We start from the raw sequence: 15,642 nt of genomic DNA, 5'->3' as shown, positions 1-15,642 counted from the left end.
AAATCATGGTGTCGGTGTTTTGGGATAGCCATGGTGTTTTGTTGGTCGACTTCATGCAACGAGGAACCACTATCAATACAGAAGCATACTGCCAACCATACCCTGAGAAAGCTAAGCAGAGCGATTCAAAATAAAAGACGCGGCATGCTGACAAAGGGAATTGTCCTTCTCCATGACAATGCAAGACCTCACACTGCAGGTCAGACCCGCGATTTATTGGACAGTTTAGGCTGGGAAGTTTTGGACCACCCACCCTACAGTCCTGACCTTGCGCCGAGCGATTACCATCTGTTCTTCCACCTCAAACAACACCTGAGTGGCAACCGTTACAATGATGACGACGACGTGAAAAGAGCAGTGAACTCTTGGTTATCGGAGCAGGCGGCAAGTTTTAATGAAGAGGGTATTTTAAAATTGGTTGAGAGGTATGACACGCGTTTGAACAAACTTGGCAACTACGTCGAAAAATAGAGTAAAGTATGTACATTCTGAAAATAAATTTACTTTTTTGAAATAACCTTTCGTTGTGTACTTATGTTCAACGGACGTTACTTAAGAAACACGCCTCATATGTAAGACAGACTAAATACCCTCAGACTTAAGGAAGAATGTAACAGTTCCAGTGCTAAAGAAGACAAGGTGCCATCAGCTTTATAGCTCATGGTTGCAAGATACTGACTCGTGTTACACAGAAGAATGGAAAAACTGATAGAGGTCGATCTGGGAGAACATCATTTTGTGTTCTGGAGAAATGTAGGACCACGTGACACAGTACTGAACCTACGACTTATCTTAGAAGATTGAGTGCAGAAAGGTAAACCTACAATAACAGCATCTAGAGAAAGCTCTTCACAATATGGACTGAAGTGCAACCATTGAAATTTTAAAGGTAACAGGGATACAACACAGGGACCAAAAGGTACTTACAACTTGTAAAGCAACCGGACTGCAGTTGTAAGAGCCGATGGTCTTAGAAGGGAAGCAGTGATTGAGAAGGGAGCGAGGCAGGGTTGTAGTCTATCCCGGATCTTATTCAATCTGTGAATCGAGCCAGCTGTGAACGAAGCCATAGAGAAATTTCAAAAGGAAAGTAAAGTTCAGAAAGAAGAAATAAAAACTTTGAGGTTTTCCGATGACATCCTATTTTTGTCAAGGACGGCTAATGATTTCGAAGACAGTTGAACAGAATGGATAGTGTCTTGAAATGAGGTTATAAAATGAGCAGAGAAAAAAGTAAAACAAAGACAGTGGAATGATGTCTCATTATGTCAGACGATGGTGATGGAATTACAATACGAAACGAGACTTTAAAAATAATAGGTGAGTTTTGTTCTTTGGGCAGCAAGGTAACTGATGATGGTCGTAGTAGGGAAGAAGTAAAATGCAGGCCGGCAATAGCAAGAAAAACATTTCTGTAAAAAGAGAAACTGGTGAACACCTAATATAAATTTAAGTGTTAGGAACTCGTTTCTGAAGATATTTGCCTGGAGTGTAGTCTTGCATGGGAATAAAACATGGACAATATACATTTCAATAAGAAGAGAATAGAAGACCTGAAAACGTGGTATTATAAAGGAGTGCTAAAGATTAGATGGATAGATGGAGCGGCAACTGGGTAGGTACTGAATCCAGTTGGGTAGAAAAGAAATTTATAGCATTGCTGGACTAAAAGAAGGGATCAGTTGTTGAGACCTATCCTGGGGCATCAAGGAACTGTCAATTTGGCAAAGAACGTGTGTATGAGTGGGGGGGGGGGGGGGGGTTGGGGGGGCTGGTAAATATTGTAAAGATCAAGGCTTCAACACCGTAAGCAAGTCGAAATGGATGCGTATGTTGCGCTAGTTTTGCGGAGATGAAGAGGCTTGTAAAGTACAGAGTAGCATGGAAAGCTCTATCAAATCAGCCGTCGAATTAAACACCACATCAATTCAATTCCTTCCTTAGTTATTTGACCTACCAGACTAATTTTGGATATTCTTCTGGGGCGCCGCATTTTAGAAGCTTCAAATCTCTTCTTGCCTGTGTTGTTTATTATACAAGACTACAGCCCTAACAAATACTTTCAGAAAAGACTTCCTAGAGACACTAAAATTATATTGGATGTTAAAATATTTCTCTTTCTCAGAGAAGCTTTTCTTGCTATAGCCAGTCTGCAGTTTACATTGTCTATACTTCGTCTGTCGTCAGTTATTTTGCTGTCCAAGTAGCAAAACACGATTACTACTTACAGTGTCTCACTTACTAATCTCATTCCGGCAGCATCGCCTCACTTAAGAGGACCTGGACATCATGAGGGCCCTCAAAATGTACAGTTTTTATTTAGAAAAATTCTATTTCTAACGATACATAACTAATGTATATTACCTCTCATTTTCGGACATAAATGGCTTTGTAAAGAAACGCAGGGACTGAATGCCTAGCTGCCATACTACTGTCAAATGCAAAACGTTGCCCATAATGTCTAGTTATTTAATTCTGGCGCCGCTGTTTCCATAGCAACTCGGTTGTATAACAGCCTTGAAGAATATATCGATTTACTATGAGCAGGGATTTGTTGCCCTCGGTCTTTCTGCCGATACAAGTAGATTACTTGAGTTTGCTTATAATTTTCGCGTGCATTCGTGTTGAGAACTTGTTGTTGCGACTAAGTATTTTGACAATTTTACATCATACAATGCCAGATACGAAGAAGTTTCACTGCAGTCGTAAATTTTCCGCTATTCAACACGAGCGTGTTGTTGGAAATCGTAAAATTACAGAATTGTTACGCCGCAGCCAGGTGATATTAGGCCTAAAAGTTTCGCTGAGAGCACGAAAAAGGAGGCATAAAACAAAGAAAAGAAGGAAAAATAATAAAATGAAAAGGACACTTACAATCAGCAAGATAATAGAGCTGGAATGTTTTGACATGTTTTCATTGAGAAAAAAATTACATGGAAATCTTAAGTTTCAATTTTCCATAATCAACAGTATTGCATCATTACCTCATCCAATATTAAGGCTAAAAAATTGCATGAATAATAATATCTAGACAATGACAAACATTACTCAAGAATGTATCAAATATTTTAAGCTGGAGCATGTCGTATGTTCTTAAATAGATAGGAGAAAACATTGTTGTTGTTGTTGTTGTTGTTGTTGTTGTTGTGGTCTTCAGGCCTGAGACTGGTTTGATGCAGCTCTCCATGCTACTCTATCCTGTGCAAACTTTTTCATCTCCCAGTACCTACTGCAACCTACATCCATCTGAATCTGCTTAGTGTATTCATCTCTTGGTCTCCCTCTACAATTTTTACCCTCCACGCTGCCCTCCAATACTAAATTGGTGATCCCTTGATGCCTCAGAACATGTCCTACCAACCGATCCCTTCTTCTGGTCAAGTTGTGCCACAAACTTCTCTTCTCCCCAATACTATTCAATACTTCCTCATTAGTTATGTGATCTACCCGTCTAATCTTCAGCATTCTTCTGTAGCACCACATTTCGAAAGCTTCTATTCTCTTCTTGTCCAAACTATTTATCGTCCATGTTTCACTTCCATACATAGCTACACTCCATACAAATACTTTCAGAAATTACTTCCTGACACTTAAATCTATACTCGATGTTAACAAATTTCTCTTCTTCAGAAACGCTTTCCTTGCCATTGCCAGTCTACATTTTATATCCTCTCCGACCATCATCAGTTATTTTGCTCCCCAAATAGCAAAACTCCTTTACTACTTTAAGTGTCCCATTTCCTAATCTAATTCCTTCAGCATCACCCAACTTAATTAGACTACATTCCACTATCCTTGTTTTGCTTTTGTTGATGTTCATCTTATATCCTCCTTTCAAGACACTATCCATTCCATTCAACTGCTCTTCAAGTCCTTTGCTGTCTCTGACAGAATTACAATGTCATGGCGAACCTCAAAGTTTTTATTTCTTCTCCATGAATTTTAATACCTACTCCGAATTTTTCTTTTGTTTCCTTTACTGCTTGCTCAATATACAGATTGAACAACATCGGGGACAGGCTACAACTCTGTCTTACTCCCTTCCCAACCACTGCTTCCCTTTCATGTCCCTTGACTCTGTACAAATTGTAAATAGCCTTTCGCTCCCTGTATTTTACCCCTGCCACCTTTAGAATTTGAAAGAGAGTATTCCAGTCAACATTGTCAAACGCTTTTTCTAAGTCTACAAATGCTAGAAACGTAGGTTTGCCTTTCCTTAATCTTTCTTCTAAGATAAGTCGTAAGGTCAGTATTGCCTCACGTGTTCCATTGTTTCTACGGAATCCAAACTGATCTTCCCCGAGGTTGGCTTCTACTAGTTTTTCCATTCGTCTGTAAAGAATTCGTGTTAGAATTTTGCAGCTGTGACTTATTAAACTGATAGTTCGGTAATTTTCATATCTCTCAACACCTGCTTTCTTTGGGATTGGAATTATTATACTCTTCTTGAAGTCTGAGGGTATTTCGCCTCTCTCATACATCTTGCTCACCAGATGGTAGAGTTTAGTCAGGACTGGCTCTCCCAAGGCCGTCAGTAGTTCCAATGGAATGTTGTCTACTCCCGGGGACCTTGTTTCGACTCAGGTCTTTCAGTGCTCTGTCAAACTCTTCACGCAGTATCATATCTCCCATTTCATCTTCATCTACATCCTCTTCCATTTCCATAATATTGTCCTCAAGTACATCGCCCTTGTATAGACCCTCTATATACTCCTTCCACCTTTCTGCTTTCCGTTCTTTGGTTAGAACTGGGTTTCCATCTGAGCTCTTGATATTCATACAAGTCGTTCTCTTATCTCCAAAGGTCTCTTTAATTTTCCTGTAGGCAGTATCTATCTTACCCCTAGTGAGATAGGCCTCTACATCCTTACATTTGTCCTCTAGCCATTCCTACTTAGCCATTTTGCACTTCCTGACGATCTCATTTTTGAGACGTTTGTATTCCTTTTTGCCTGCTTCATTTACTGCGTTTTTATATTTTCTCCTTTCATCAATTAAATTCAATATTTCTTCTGTTACCCAAGGATTTCTATTAGCCCTCGTCTTTTTACCTACTTGATCCTCTGCTGCCTTCGCTACTTCATCCCTCAAAGCTACCCATTCTTCTTCTACTGTATTTCTTTCCCCCATTCCTGTCAATTGTTCCCTTATGCTCTCCCTGCAACTCTGTACAACCTCTGGTTCTTTCAGTTTATCCAGGTCCCATCTCCTTAAATTCCCACCTTTTTGCAGTTTCTTCAGTTTTAATCTACAGGTCATAACCAATAGATTGTGGTCAGAGTCCACATCTGCCCCTGGAAATGTCTTACAATTTAAAACCTGGTTCCTAAATCTCTGTCTTACCATTATATAATCTCATACCTTTTAGTATCTCCAGGGTTCTTCCATGTATACAGCCTTCTTTCATGACTCTTAAACCAAGTGTTAGCTATGATTATGTTGTGCTCTGTGCAAAATTCTACCAGGCGGCTTCTTCTTTCATTTCTTAGCCCCAATCCATATTCACCTACTATGTTTCCTTCTCTCCCTTTTCCTACACTCGAACTCCAGTCACCCACGACTATTAAATTTTTGTCTACCTTCACAATCTGAATAATTTCTTTTATTTCATCATACATTTCTTCAATTTCTTCGTCATCTGCAGAGCTAGTTGGCATATAAACTTGTACTACTGTAGTAGGTGTGTGATTCGTATCTATCTTGGCCACAATAATGCGTTCACTATGCTGTTTGTAGTAGCTTACCCGCATTCCTATTTTCCTATTCATTATTAAACCTACTCCTGCATTACCCCTATTTGATTTTGTGTTTATAACCCTGTAGTCACCTGACCAGAAGTCTTGTTCCTCCTGCCACCGAACTTCACTAATTCCCACTATATCTAACTTCAACCTATCCATTTCCCTTTTTAAATTTTCTAACCTACCTGCCCGATTAAGGGATCTGACATTCCACGCTCCGATCCGTAGAACGCCAGTTTTCTTTCTCCTGATAACGACATCCTCTTGAGTAGTCCCCGCCCGGAGATCCGAATGGGGGACTATTTTACCTCCGGAATATTTTACCCAAGAGGACGCCATCATCATTTAATCATACAGTAAAGGTGCATGCCCTCGGGAAAAATTACGGCTGTAGTTTCCCCTTGCTTTCAGCCGTTCGCAGTACCAGCACAGCAAGGCCGTTTTGGTTATTGTTACAAGGCCAGATCAGTCAATCATCCAGACTGTTGCCTTGCAGCTATTGAAAAGGCTGCTGCCCCTCTTCAGGAACCACACGTTTGTCTGGCCTCTCAACAGATACCCCTCCGTTGTGGCTGCACCTACGGTACGGCTATCTGTATCGCTGAGGCACGCAAGCCTCCCCACCAACGGCAAGGTCCATGGTTCATGGGGGGAGAGAAAACATTGACGTCTAAAAAAAATGTTTTTTTTTTAAATAAAAATAAAAATAAAATATATACAAACAACAAATTGGTAAATTTTCCTAGGTTACTACTTCGACAAGTTAATAATTAAAAGAATAAAATTTGCTTTGACTTTTTATTTTAAATAGCGTGAAAGTACAGTGTACCTAAAATAACAATGACACGTAGTTCAGTACGCAAGATAAAAATCAATATTTACTCCACAGGGGAGTGTCGTACGACCGTTGCTATTCGCAATATACATAAATGACCTTTTGGATAACGTCGGAAGTTCACTGAGGCTTTTTGAGGATGATGCTGTGGTATATCGAGAGGTTGTAACTATGGAAAACTGTACTGAAATGCAGGAGGATCTGCAGCGAATTGACGCATGGTGCAGGGAATGGCAATTGAATCTCAATGTAGGCGAGTGTAATGTGCTGCGAATATATAGAAAGAAAGATCCCTTATCATTTAGCTTCAATGTAGCGGGTCAGCAACTGGAAGCAGTTAATTCCATAAATTATCTGGGGGTACGGATTAGGAGTAATTTAAAATGGAATGATCATATAAAGTTGATCGTCTGTAAAGCAGATGCCAGACTGAGATTCATTGGATTAACCCTAAGGAAATGCAATCCGAAAACAGGGGAAGTAGGTTACAGTACACTTGTTCGCCCACTGCTTGAGTACTGCTCACCAGTGTGGGACCCGTACTAGATAGGGTTGATAGAAGAGATAGAGAAGATCCAACGGAGAGCAGCGCGCTTCGTTACAGGATCATTTAGTAATCGCGAAAGCATTACGGAGATGATAGATAAACTCCAGTGGAAGACTCAGCAGGAGAGACGCTCAGTAGCTCGGTGCGGGCTTCTGTTGAAGTTTCGAGAACATACCTTCACCGAGGAGTCAAGCAGTATACTGCTCCCTCCAACGTATATCTCGCGAAGAGACCATGAGGATAAAATAAGAGAGATTAGAGCCCACACAGAGGCATACCGACAATCCTTCTTTCCACGAACAATACGAGACTGGAATAGAAGGGAGAGCCGATAGAGGTACTCAAGGTACCCTCCGCCACCACCGGCAGGTGGCTTGCGGAGTATGGATGTAGATGCAGATGTAGATGTAGATGTAGATGTAGCCATGTTGTGATCATGTGATGCTACTTTCCCAGACTTGGTCCCAAAATACCTTTCAACAACGATTGCTGATGATGTTTTAGTGTATTCTATGACACAGTGAGCTTTTCCTGTTGTGGGTGCCACCATTTTGAACACTAACGCCAGTGCTGAACAACAGTTGCGAGTTATTGTTTCATTGCAGCCAACCTGAAATGTAGCAGTTAACATTTCAGTCTATACGTATATAGGGTGTTCGGAAATTCCCATTACAAACCTCTGGGACTTGTAGAGAGGAGTGAGTACATAATATTGCTAATAGGAGCCCATGTCTGGAAGTGTACGGTTTCAATTCAGATGTGTAACGCCTCCATGTCTGCTAACGGAAAGAGAAAAGTCTCAGAGTTTCTTGACCTGGTATACAATACAGTAGACGGTATAACGTGTACTAAGTTAGGTAGACATTTGATGTCACTCAATGTCTGCCTTCCTCCTGCAGAGACAGAAGAAGATTTGCTGGCACGAGTACTGTCCACTTCACTAGAAACTGATGAGACACCAGGTGGGATGGAGAGTGTATACCAGAACATCCTTCGTAGGTATAATGTCTGTAACAATGTTAGAGGTCGCCACATCTAGTCACTGTTGTAATGGATCAGTACTGTTCTGTACATACAGCACGATGGGTTCCTTTTTGTTTTGGAATAATGCAAACATGTAATGTTTAAATGTTAATACGAACAAATGTGTTTATGTGAAAATGGATGTTACGTTACCTAATAATTGTATTGCGTCGTGCTTAATTCAGTTTCTGAAGTGAAATGGATGAGTTAAATATCTGATCTGAAACTGTCAAAGCGGAAACGGCACTGAACCGCGGTACTACTCAATTCTTTAGAAAATCAAAAATTACAATCTCACCACAGTTATTTCAAAGAAATAGGAAGCCCAGGGTCACTAGTGATGGACAAGCTTGTGATTGTTTTACAATTTGAATTTGACTCAAAATAGATTTTATTATAAACTTCAATTCGGACCTTTGCCCGCTTACTGATGCAATATACAAATCTTCACTTTAATTGAATTACATAAACACGAAAAAGAATCCTATTTTGCTTGCGCAATCAAAATCGTAGATAGTAGGCACGGTGAAATGATGAATGATAAAAAATCGTTCTTGTTTAACCATATCTAGTAGCACCAAAGTTACACAGCCACATAATACCACAACTTCATTAAAGAAACAAAGACTTTAAAGCTTAATAAAACTGAACTGCCCGCATAAAGGTCCAGAGTGAAACACACTTATACTGAAAGTGCAAAGTGGGCCAACCAAGGTCGCAAAACTGGCACACAGGAAAAATAACAAGTTGCGCATTCATTAAAGATACACAAATGATTAACATAAGTGTTAAATAAGAATGGCTAGTAATAACTCAACCAGTAAAATGACTTACAGAAACGCTAATTTTAACAAAGTGGCCTCGCTTAACTAACGGACATAATGACTCAGAATGATTCCCAAATTGCACTTAACTTTGGAGAACAGCGTTAAGGCCCACAGCATTATTTGGAAGCAAGCTAGGCGGTATATATTTATATATAGTCCAACCGGCCTCACAATGAGTGGTCCTGACGAGAATCCATAACTGCACAGACGCCAGGAAACGAGCAGGCTTAACCAATGGCCTGCAGCACAAATAGATTGCAATGAAAACAAGGTCAAATCAGAGCCACACTGAAATATATAATAAGCATGCTCCCAAATTCTTATGGAGCAATACTCTAACATTACCCGTCTCCCAGTAAATTAGCAGGAAACTTAGAGATCAATTCCAGTTGCCTTAAGGCACTTTCAACATTAAATAAACATACCAAATCCTGCCGTAACAAATGATTAAACCATTAACTCCAAGGCTGCCGGATGCGTACACAACCGCAACCAGTGCCAAAGCGGTCAATATGTCCTAAAACAAGTTAAAATTTGCATGGAAACCACTCAAAACATACACTCCACAGATGATGAGAAACGAAATGAGGAACATCAGCCTCCTTAAAACATCCACTGTGGAACGAAGTTCAGAACCATGCCACAATAAGTTTCAACAATCTTCTTAGTTGAACACAGAATAAAAGTCATACGTTACTTGGAGCCTGCTAATGATGAGCTGGGAAGCTGTTCAGCGTGAGACGACGAACCCACCGCAGTTCTGCACGTCAAGGCGCCCAATGATTGGCACCGTACATCCGGCGCGACAAAATAGAAGGGCGGCGAGCACCGCGAGGCCCATGCACGGTTAGGGACGCGGGCTTGTTTTCAAGACAAGTTGGCTCGTAGAACGCCGGCCGGAGATTGCCACGTCATACGTTCACCCGGAAAACCGTTGTGTGTGTGAGGGGGGAGGGGGGGGGGGGTAGATAGCAAGACAGCCGAATATCGATATCAGCGATGCAAGTAGAACACCCTACCGCCAGTCGCCATGGCTCAGGTACCTTTCCAGATATGAGTTCCTATTCAAAATATTGTGTACTCATTCCCCCCTACTCGTCCTAGAAATCCGTAATGGGAATTTCCGAACACACTGTATTTCATAAGCAAAGTGATTGCTGTAGTCGCACCCTGTATATACCAGGTGATCAAAAGTCAGTATAAATTTGAAAACTGAATAAATCACGGAATAATAGAGAGGTACAAATTGGCACACATGCTTGGAATGAAATGGGGTTTTATTAGAACAAAAAAAAAAAAAGAATACAAAAGTTCAAAAAACGTCCCACAGATGGCGCTTCATCTGATCAGAATAGCAATAATTAGCATAACAAAGTAAGACAAAGCAAAGATGATGTTCTTTACAGGAAACGCTCAATATGTCCACCATCATTCCTCGACAATAGCTGTAGTCGAGGAATAATGTTGCGAACAGCATTGTAAAGCATGTCCGGAGTTATGGTGAGGCATTGGCGTCGGATGTTGCCTTTCGGCATTCCTAGAGATGTCGGTCGATCACGATATACTTGCGACTTCAGGTAACCCCAAAGCCAATAATCGCACGGACTGAGGTCTGGGGACCTGGGAGGCCAAGCATGACGAAAGTGGCGCCTGAGCACACGATCATCACCAAACGACGCGCGCAAGAGATCTTTCACGCGTCTAGCAATATGGGGTGGAGCGCCATCCTCCATTTGGGTTCTAATAAAACCCCATGTCATTCCAAGCAAGTGTGTCAATTTTTACCTCTCTGTCTACATTATTCCATGGTTTATTAAGTTTTCAATATCTAGACAATTACTTTTTGATCACCCGGTATGTTCTTTGTCCAAAAGACGTGAAACACACGTCAATCCTCGGTCGGCCGGGCACTGATTGTACTCATCACATTAACTGAGGTCTGAGCCCATCCTCGTCAGGTTAAGGAGGCAGTACAGCGAGGCGCGAGTAGAGCTTACCGAGGCGTTGTCTCTCTGCAGGCGTGGCCGTACCAGCAGCAGGCTCCCTGGTGGCGCCGTACAACTACTTCTTCAGGAGCCAGCCGGCGCACTACGCCGCCGCAGCGCCGCTTTCCCTGGCCGGCCACTACGCGGCAGCACCTGCGGCGCCGGCCTACGCCGCCCCGGCGCCCGCCTACGCCGCCCCCGCAGCCGCCTACGCCGCCCCCGCGCACGCCTACGCCGCCCCCCACGCCGCCTACGCCGCCGCGCCGGCCGCCTACTCCGCCGCCCCCGCAGCCTACGCCGCCTCCCCAGTCGGACCGTACGCGGCTGCACCCGCGGCTTTCGCCTCCCCTGCGGCAGCGGCCTACGCTAAGCCGGCAGCCGCGGGATACGGCTACCTGGGCTGAAGACTGTCTGCCGATTGCTCCAGCCGCCGTAGCGGAGTATCTTCCTCTCCGAGTTCCTCCTCTCGTCTCAGCGTAATCTTTCTTTTTTTATAACTGCAATATTTATTGTACCTCAGTCATCACAGCGTCCCAGAAGGGCTCTGGTTGCTTGTTGTACTTAAATAAAAACTTTATACATAATACCAGATACAATTTTTTCATTTTGTTATTAATACTGCAAACTCTACTGACCTTACGACTTATCTTAGAAAATAGATTAAGGAAAGGCAAACCAGCGTTTCTAGCATTTGCAAACTTAGAGAACGCTTTTGACAACGTTGACTGGAATACTCTCTTTAAGCTTTTGACAACGTTGACTGTGTAAGTAAGCAGTTTACGTTTTTATGTTGGTAACGTCACCTAGCGATCTGTATGAAAATCACTGGCTGTGCTGTGTGCAGTCTGTGGCTAGTTTGCATTGTTGTAATATTCGCCATTGTAGTGATGGGCAGTTGGCTGTCAACAGCGCGTAGCGTTGCGCAGTTGGATGTGAGCAGCCAGCAGTGGTGGATGTGGGGAGAGAGATGGCGGAGTTCTGAGAGCGGATGATCTGGACAGAGACAGTAATATTGTAAGACTGGATGTCATGAACTGATATATATATATATATATATATATATATATATATATATATATAATGACTTCTGAACACTATTAAAGCCGGCCGCGGTGGTCTAGCGGTTCTAGGCGCTCAGTCCGGAACCGCGGGACTGCTACGGTCGCAGGTTCGAATCCTGCCTCGGGCATGGATGTGTGTGATGTATTCGAACATTATGAAGTAACTCGAAGAAAACGATTTACTGACACATAGTCAGCACGGATTCAGAAAATATCTAATAATGTTTTCATAATGCGGGGCCACAGTCGTAATATATTTCTTTAAAGTCAGTACACCGTCCGCAGCTCGTGGTCGTGCGGTAGCGTTCTCGCTTCCCACGCCCGGGGTCCCGGGTTCGATTCCCCGCGGGGTCAGGGATTTTCACTGCCTCGTGATGACTGGGTATTGTCCTTAGGTTAGTTAGGTTTAAGTAGTTCTAAGTTCTAGGGGACTGATGACCACATATGTTAAGTCCCATAGTGCTCAGAGCCATTTGGACCATTTGGACACTATTAAGGTAAATACATTGTTTGTTCTCTATCAAAATCTTTCATTTACTAACTATGCTAATCAGTAGTCAGTGACTTCAGTAGTTAGAATCTTTTATTTAGCTGGCAGTATTGGCGCTCGCTGTATTGTAGTACTTCGAGTAACGAAGATTATTGTGAGGTAAGTCATTCATGAAAGGTATAGGTTATTGTTAGTGAGGGCCATTCTTTTGTAGGGATTTTTGAAACTCAGATTGCGTTGCGCTAAAAATATTATGTGTTAGTTTAGAGTTGATCAGAATAAAGAGCGAAATGTCTGCATACGTTCAGTTCTGCTAAGCTGTTTGAAAATCAAATAATGTACGCGGTTTATCAGCACAGTCATTCATACATTTTTCTAAGGGGACGTTTCAACTGGAATACTCTCTTTCAAATTCAGAAGGTGGCAGGGGTAAAATACAGGGAGCGAAAGGCTATATACAATTTGTACAGAAATCAGATGGCGGTTATAAGAGTCGAGGGGCATGAAAGGGAAGCAGTGGCTGGGAAGGGAGTGAGACAGGGTTGTAGCCTATCCCCGATGTTATTCAATCTGTGTATTGAGCAAGCAGTAAAGGAAACAAAAGAAAAATTCAGAGTAGGAATTAAAATCCATGGAGAAGAAATAAAAACTTTGAGGTTCTGTCAGAGACACCAAAGGACCTGGAAGAGCAGCTGAACGGAATGGACAGTGTCTTGAAAGGAGGATATAAGATGAACATCAACAAAAGCAAAACGAGGATAATGGAATGTGGAATTAAATCTGGTGGTGCTGCGGTAATTAGATTAGGAAATGAGACACTTAAAGTAGTAAAGGAGTTTTGCTATTTGGGGAGCAAAATAACTGATGATTGTCGAAGTAGAGAGGATATAAAATATAGACTGGCAATGGCAAGGAAAGCGCTTCTAAAGAAGAGAAATTTGTTAACATCGAGTATAAATTTAAGTGTCAGGAAGTCGTTTCTGAAAGTGTTTGTATGGAGTGTAGCCATGTACGGAAGTGAAACATGGACGATAAATAGTTTAGACAAGCAGAGAATAGAAGCTTTCCGAAATGTGGTGCTACAGAAGAATGTTGAAGATTAGATGAGTAGATCACATGAGGAGGTACTGAATAGAATTGGAGAGAAGAGAAATTTGTGGTACAGCTTGACTAGAAGAAGGGATCGGTTGGTAGGGCATATTCTGAGGCATCAAGAAATGACCAGTTTAGTATTGGAGGGCAGCGTGGAGGGTAAAAATCGTAGACCAAGAGATGAATACACTAAGCAGATTCAGAAGGATGTAGGCTGCAGTAGGTACTGGGAGATGAAGAAACTTGCACAGGATAGAGTAGCATGGAGAGCTGCATCAATCCAGTCTCAGGACTGAAGACCACAACAACAACAACTGCAAACTATGCCTCTACAAAGGTTCCACACGCCCATTCTTTTTAAATACAAAACCGATATCATGCGTTAGGAGCAATAGGAAAACGCTTTCATTATTTTTTCCAATGTAGACGTTGTTCCTTAAACATCAGTTACCCGAGAATTCAATTCCATACGGCTTTACTGAATGAAGATAAGCAAAGTAATTCAACTTACACATTTGCCTCTCTCCAGGGCGTGCAATAACACGAATTGCAGCAGTGACTTAACTGAGGTGATATATACAGGGTGGTCCAATGATAGTGACCAGGCCAAATAAGGGTCAAACGATAAAACTACAAAGAACGAAACTCGTCTAGCTCAAGGGGGAAACCAGATGGAGCTATGGTTGGCCTACTAGATGCCGCTGCCATAGGTCAAACGGATATCAACTGCGTTTTTTTAAAATCGGAACCTCCATTTTTTATTACATATTCGTGTAGTACGTAAAGAAATACGAATGTTTTAGTTGGACCACTTTTTTCGCTTTGTAATAGTCACAAACGTTTAAGTACGTGGTATCACGTAACATTCCGGCAGTGCGGACGGTATTTGCTTCATGATACATTACCCGTGCTAAAATGGACCGTTTACCAATTGCGGAAAAGGTCGATATCGTGTTGATGTATGCCTATTGTGATCAAAATGCCCAGCGGGCATGTGCTTTGTATGCTGCTCGGTATCCTGGACGACATCATCCAAGTGCTCGGACCGTTCGCCGGATAGTTACGTTATTTAAAGAAACAGGAAGTGTTCAGCCACATGTGAAACGTCAACCACGACCTGCAGCAAATGATGATGCTCAAGTAGATGTTTTAGCTGCTGTCACGGCTAATCCACACATCAGTAGCAGACAAACTGCGCGAGAATCGTGAATGTTAGAAACGTCGGTGTTGAGAATGCTACATCAACATCGATTGCACCCGTACCATATTTCTATGCACCAGGAATTGACTGGCGACGACTCTGAACGTCGTGTACAGCTCTGCCACAGGGCACAAGAGAAATTACGGGACGATGACAGATTTTTTGCACGCGTTCTATTTAGCGACGAAGCGTCATTCACCGACAGTGGTAACGTAAACCGGCATAATATGCACTATTGGGCAACGGAAAATCCACGATGGCTACGACAAATGGAACATCAGCGACCTCGGCGGGTTTATGTACGGTGCGGCACTATGGGAGAAAGGATGATTGGCCCCCATTTTATCGATGGCAATCAAAATGGTGCAATGTATGCTGATTTCCTACGTAATGTTCGACCGACGTTACTATGTTTCACTGCATGACAGGATGACGAAGTACTTCCAACATGATGGATGTCCGGCACATAGCTCCCGTGCGGTTGCAGCGGTATTGAATAGCATATTTCATGACAGGTGGATTGGTCGTCGAAGCACCATACCATGGCCCGCACGTTCACCGGATCTGACGTTCTTCGGATTTCTTTCTGTGGGGAAAGTTGAAGCGTATTTGCTATAGTGATCCACCGACAACGCCTGACAACATGCGTCAGCGCATTGTCAATGCATGTGCGAACATTACGGAAGGCGAACTACTCACTGTTGAGAGGAATGTCGTTACACGTATTACCAAATGCATTGTGGTTGATGGACATCATTTTGAGCATCTATTGCATTAATGTGGTATTTACAGGTAATCACGCTGTAACAGCATGCGTTCTCAGAAATGATAAGTTCACAA

At 42.3% G+C, this 15,642-nt stretch overlaps 1 protein-coding gene across 1 annotated transcript in view; it reads left to right on the top strand.

Moving 5' to 3' along the window:
• The window catches only part of LOC124716715 (cuticle protein 16.5-like), a 12,525-nt gene extending 1,163 nt beyond the window's left edge, over positions 1 to 11,362 (top strand). The window contains exon 2 of the mRNA XM_047243257.1: positions 10,992 to 11,362. Within this exon, the coding sequence (XP_047099213.1) occupies positions 10,992 to 11,362 (371 nt within the window). The remainder of the gene's footprint in view (positions 1 to 10,991) is intronic.
• The last annotated feature ends 4,280 nt before the right edge of the window (positions 11,363 to 15,642 follow it).

The sequence above is a fragment of the Schistocerca piceifrons genome, chromosome 9 (assembly GCF_021461385.2).
Source record: "Schistocerca piceifrons isolate TAMUIC-IGC-003096 chromosome 9, iqSchPice1.1, whole genome shotgun sequence".
Taxonomy (NCBI): Eukaryota; Metazoa; Arthropoda; class Insecta; order Orthoptera; family Acrididae; genus Schistocerca; species Schistocerca piceifrons.
The sequence above is the reverse complement of the archived record's forward strand: the minus strand, read 5'-3'. Positions and strand labels throughout refer to the sequence as shown.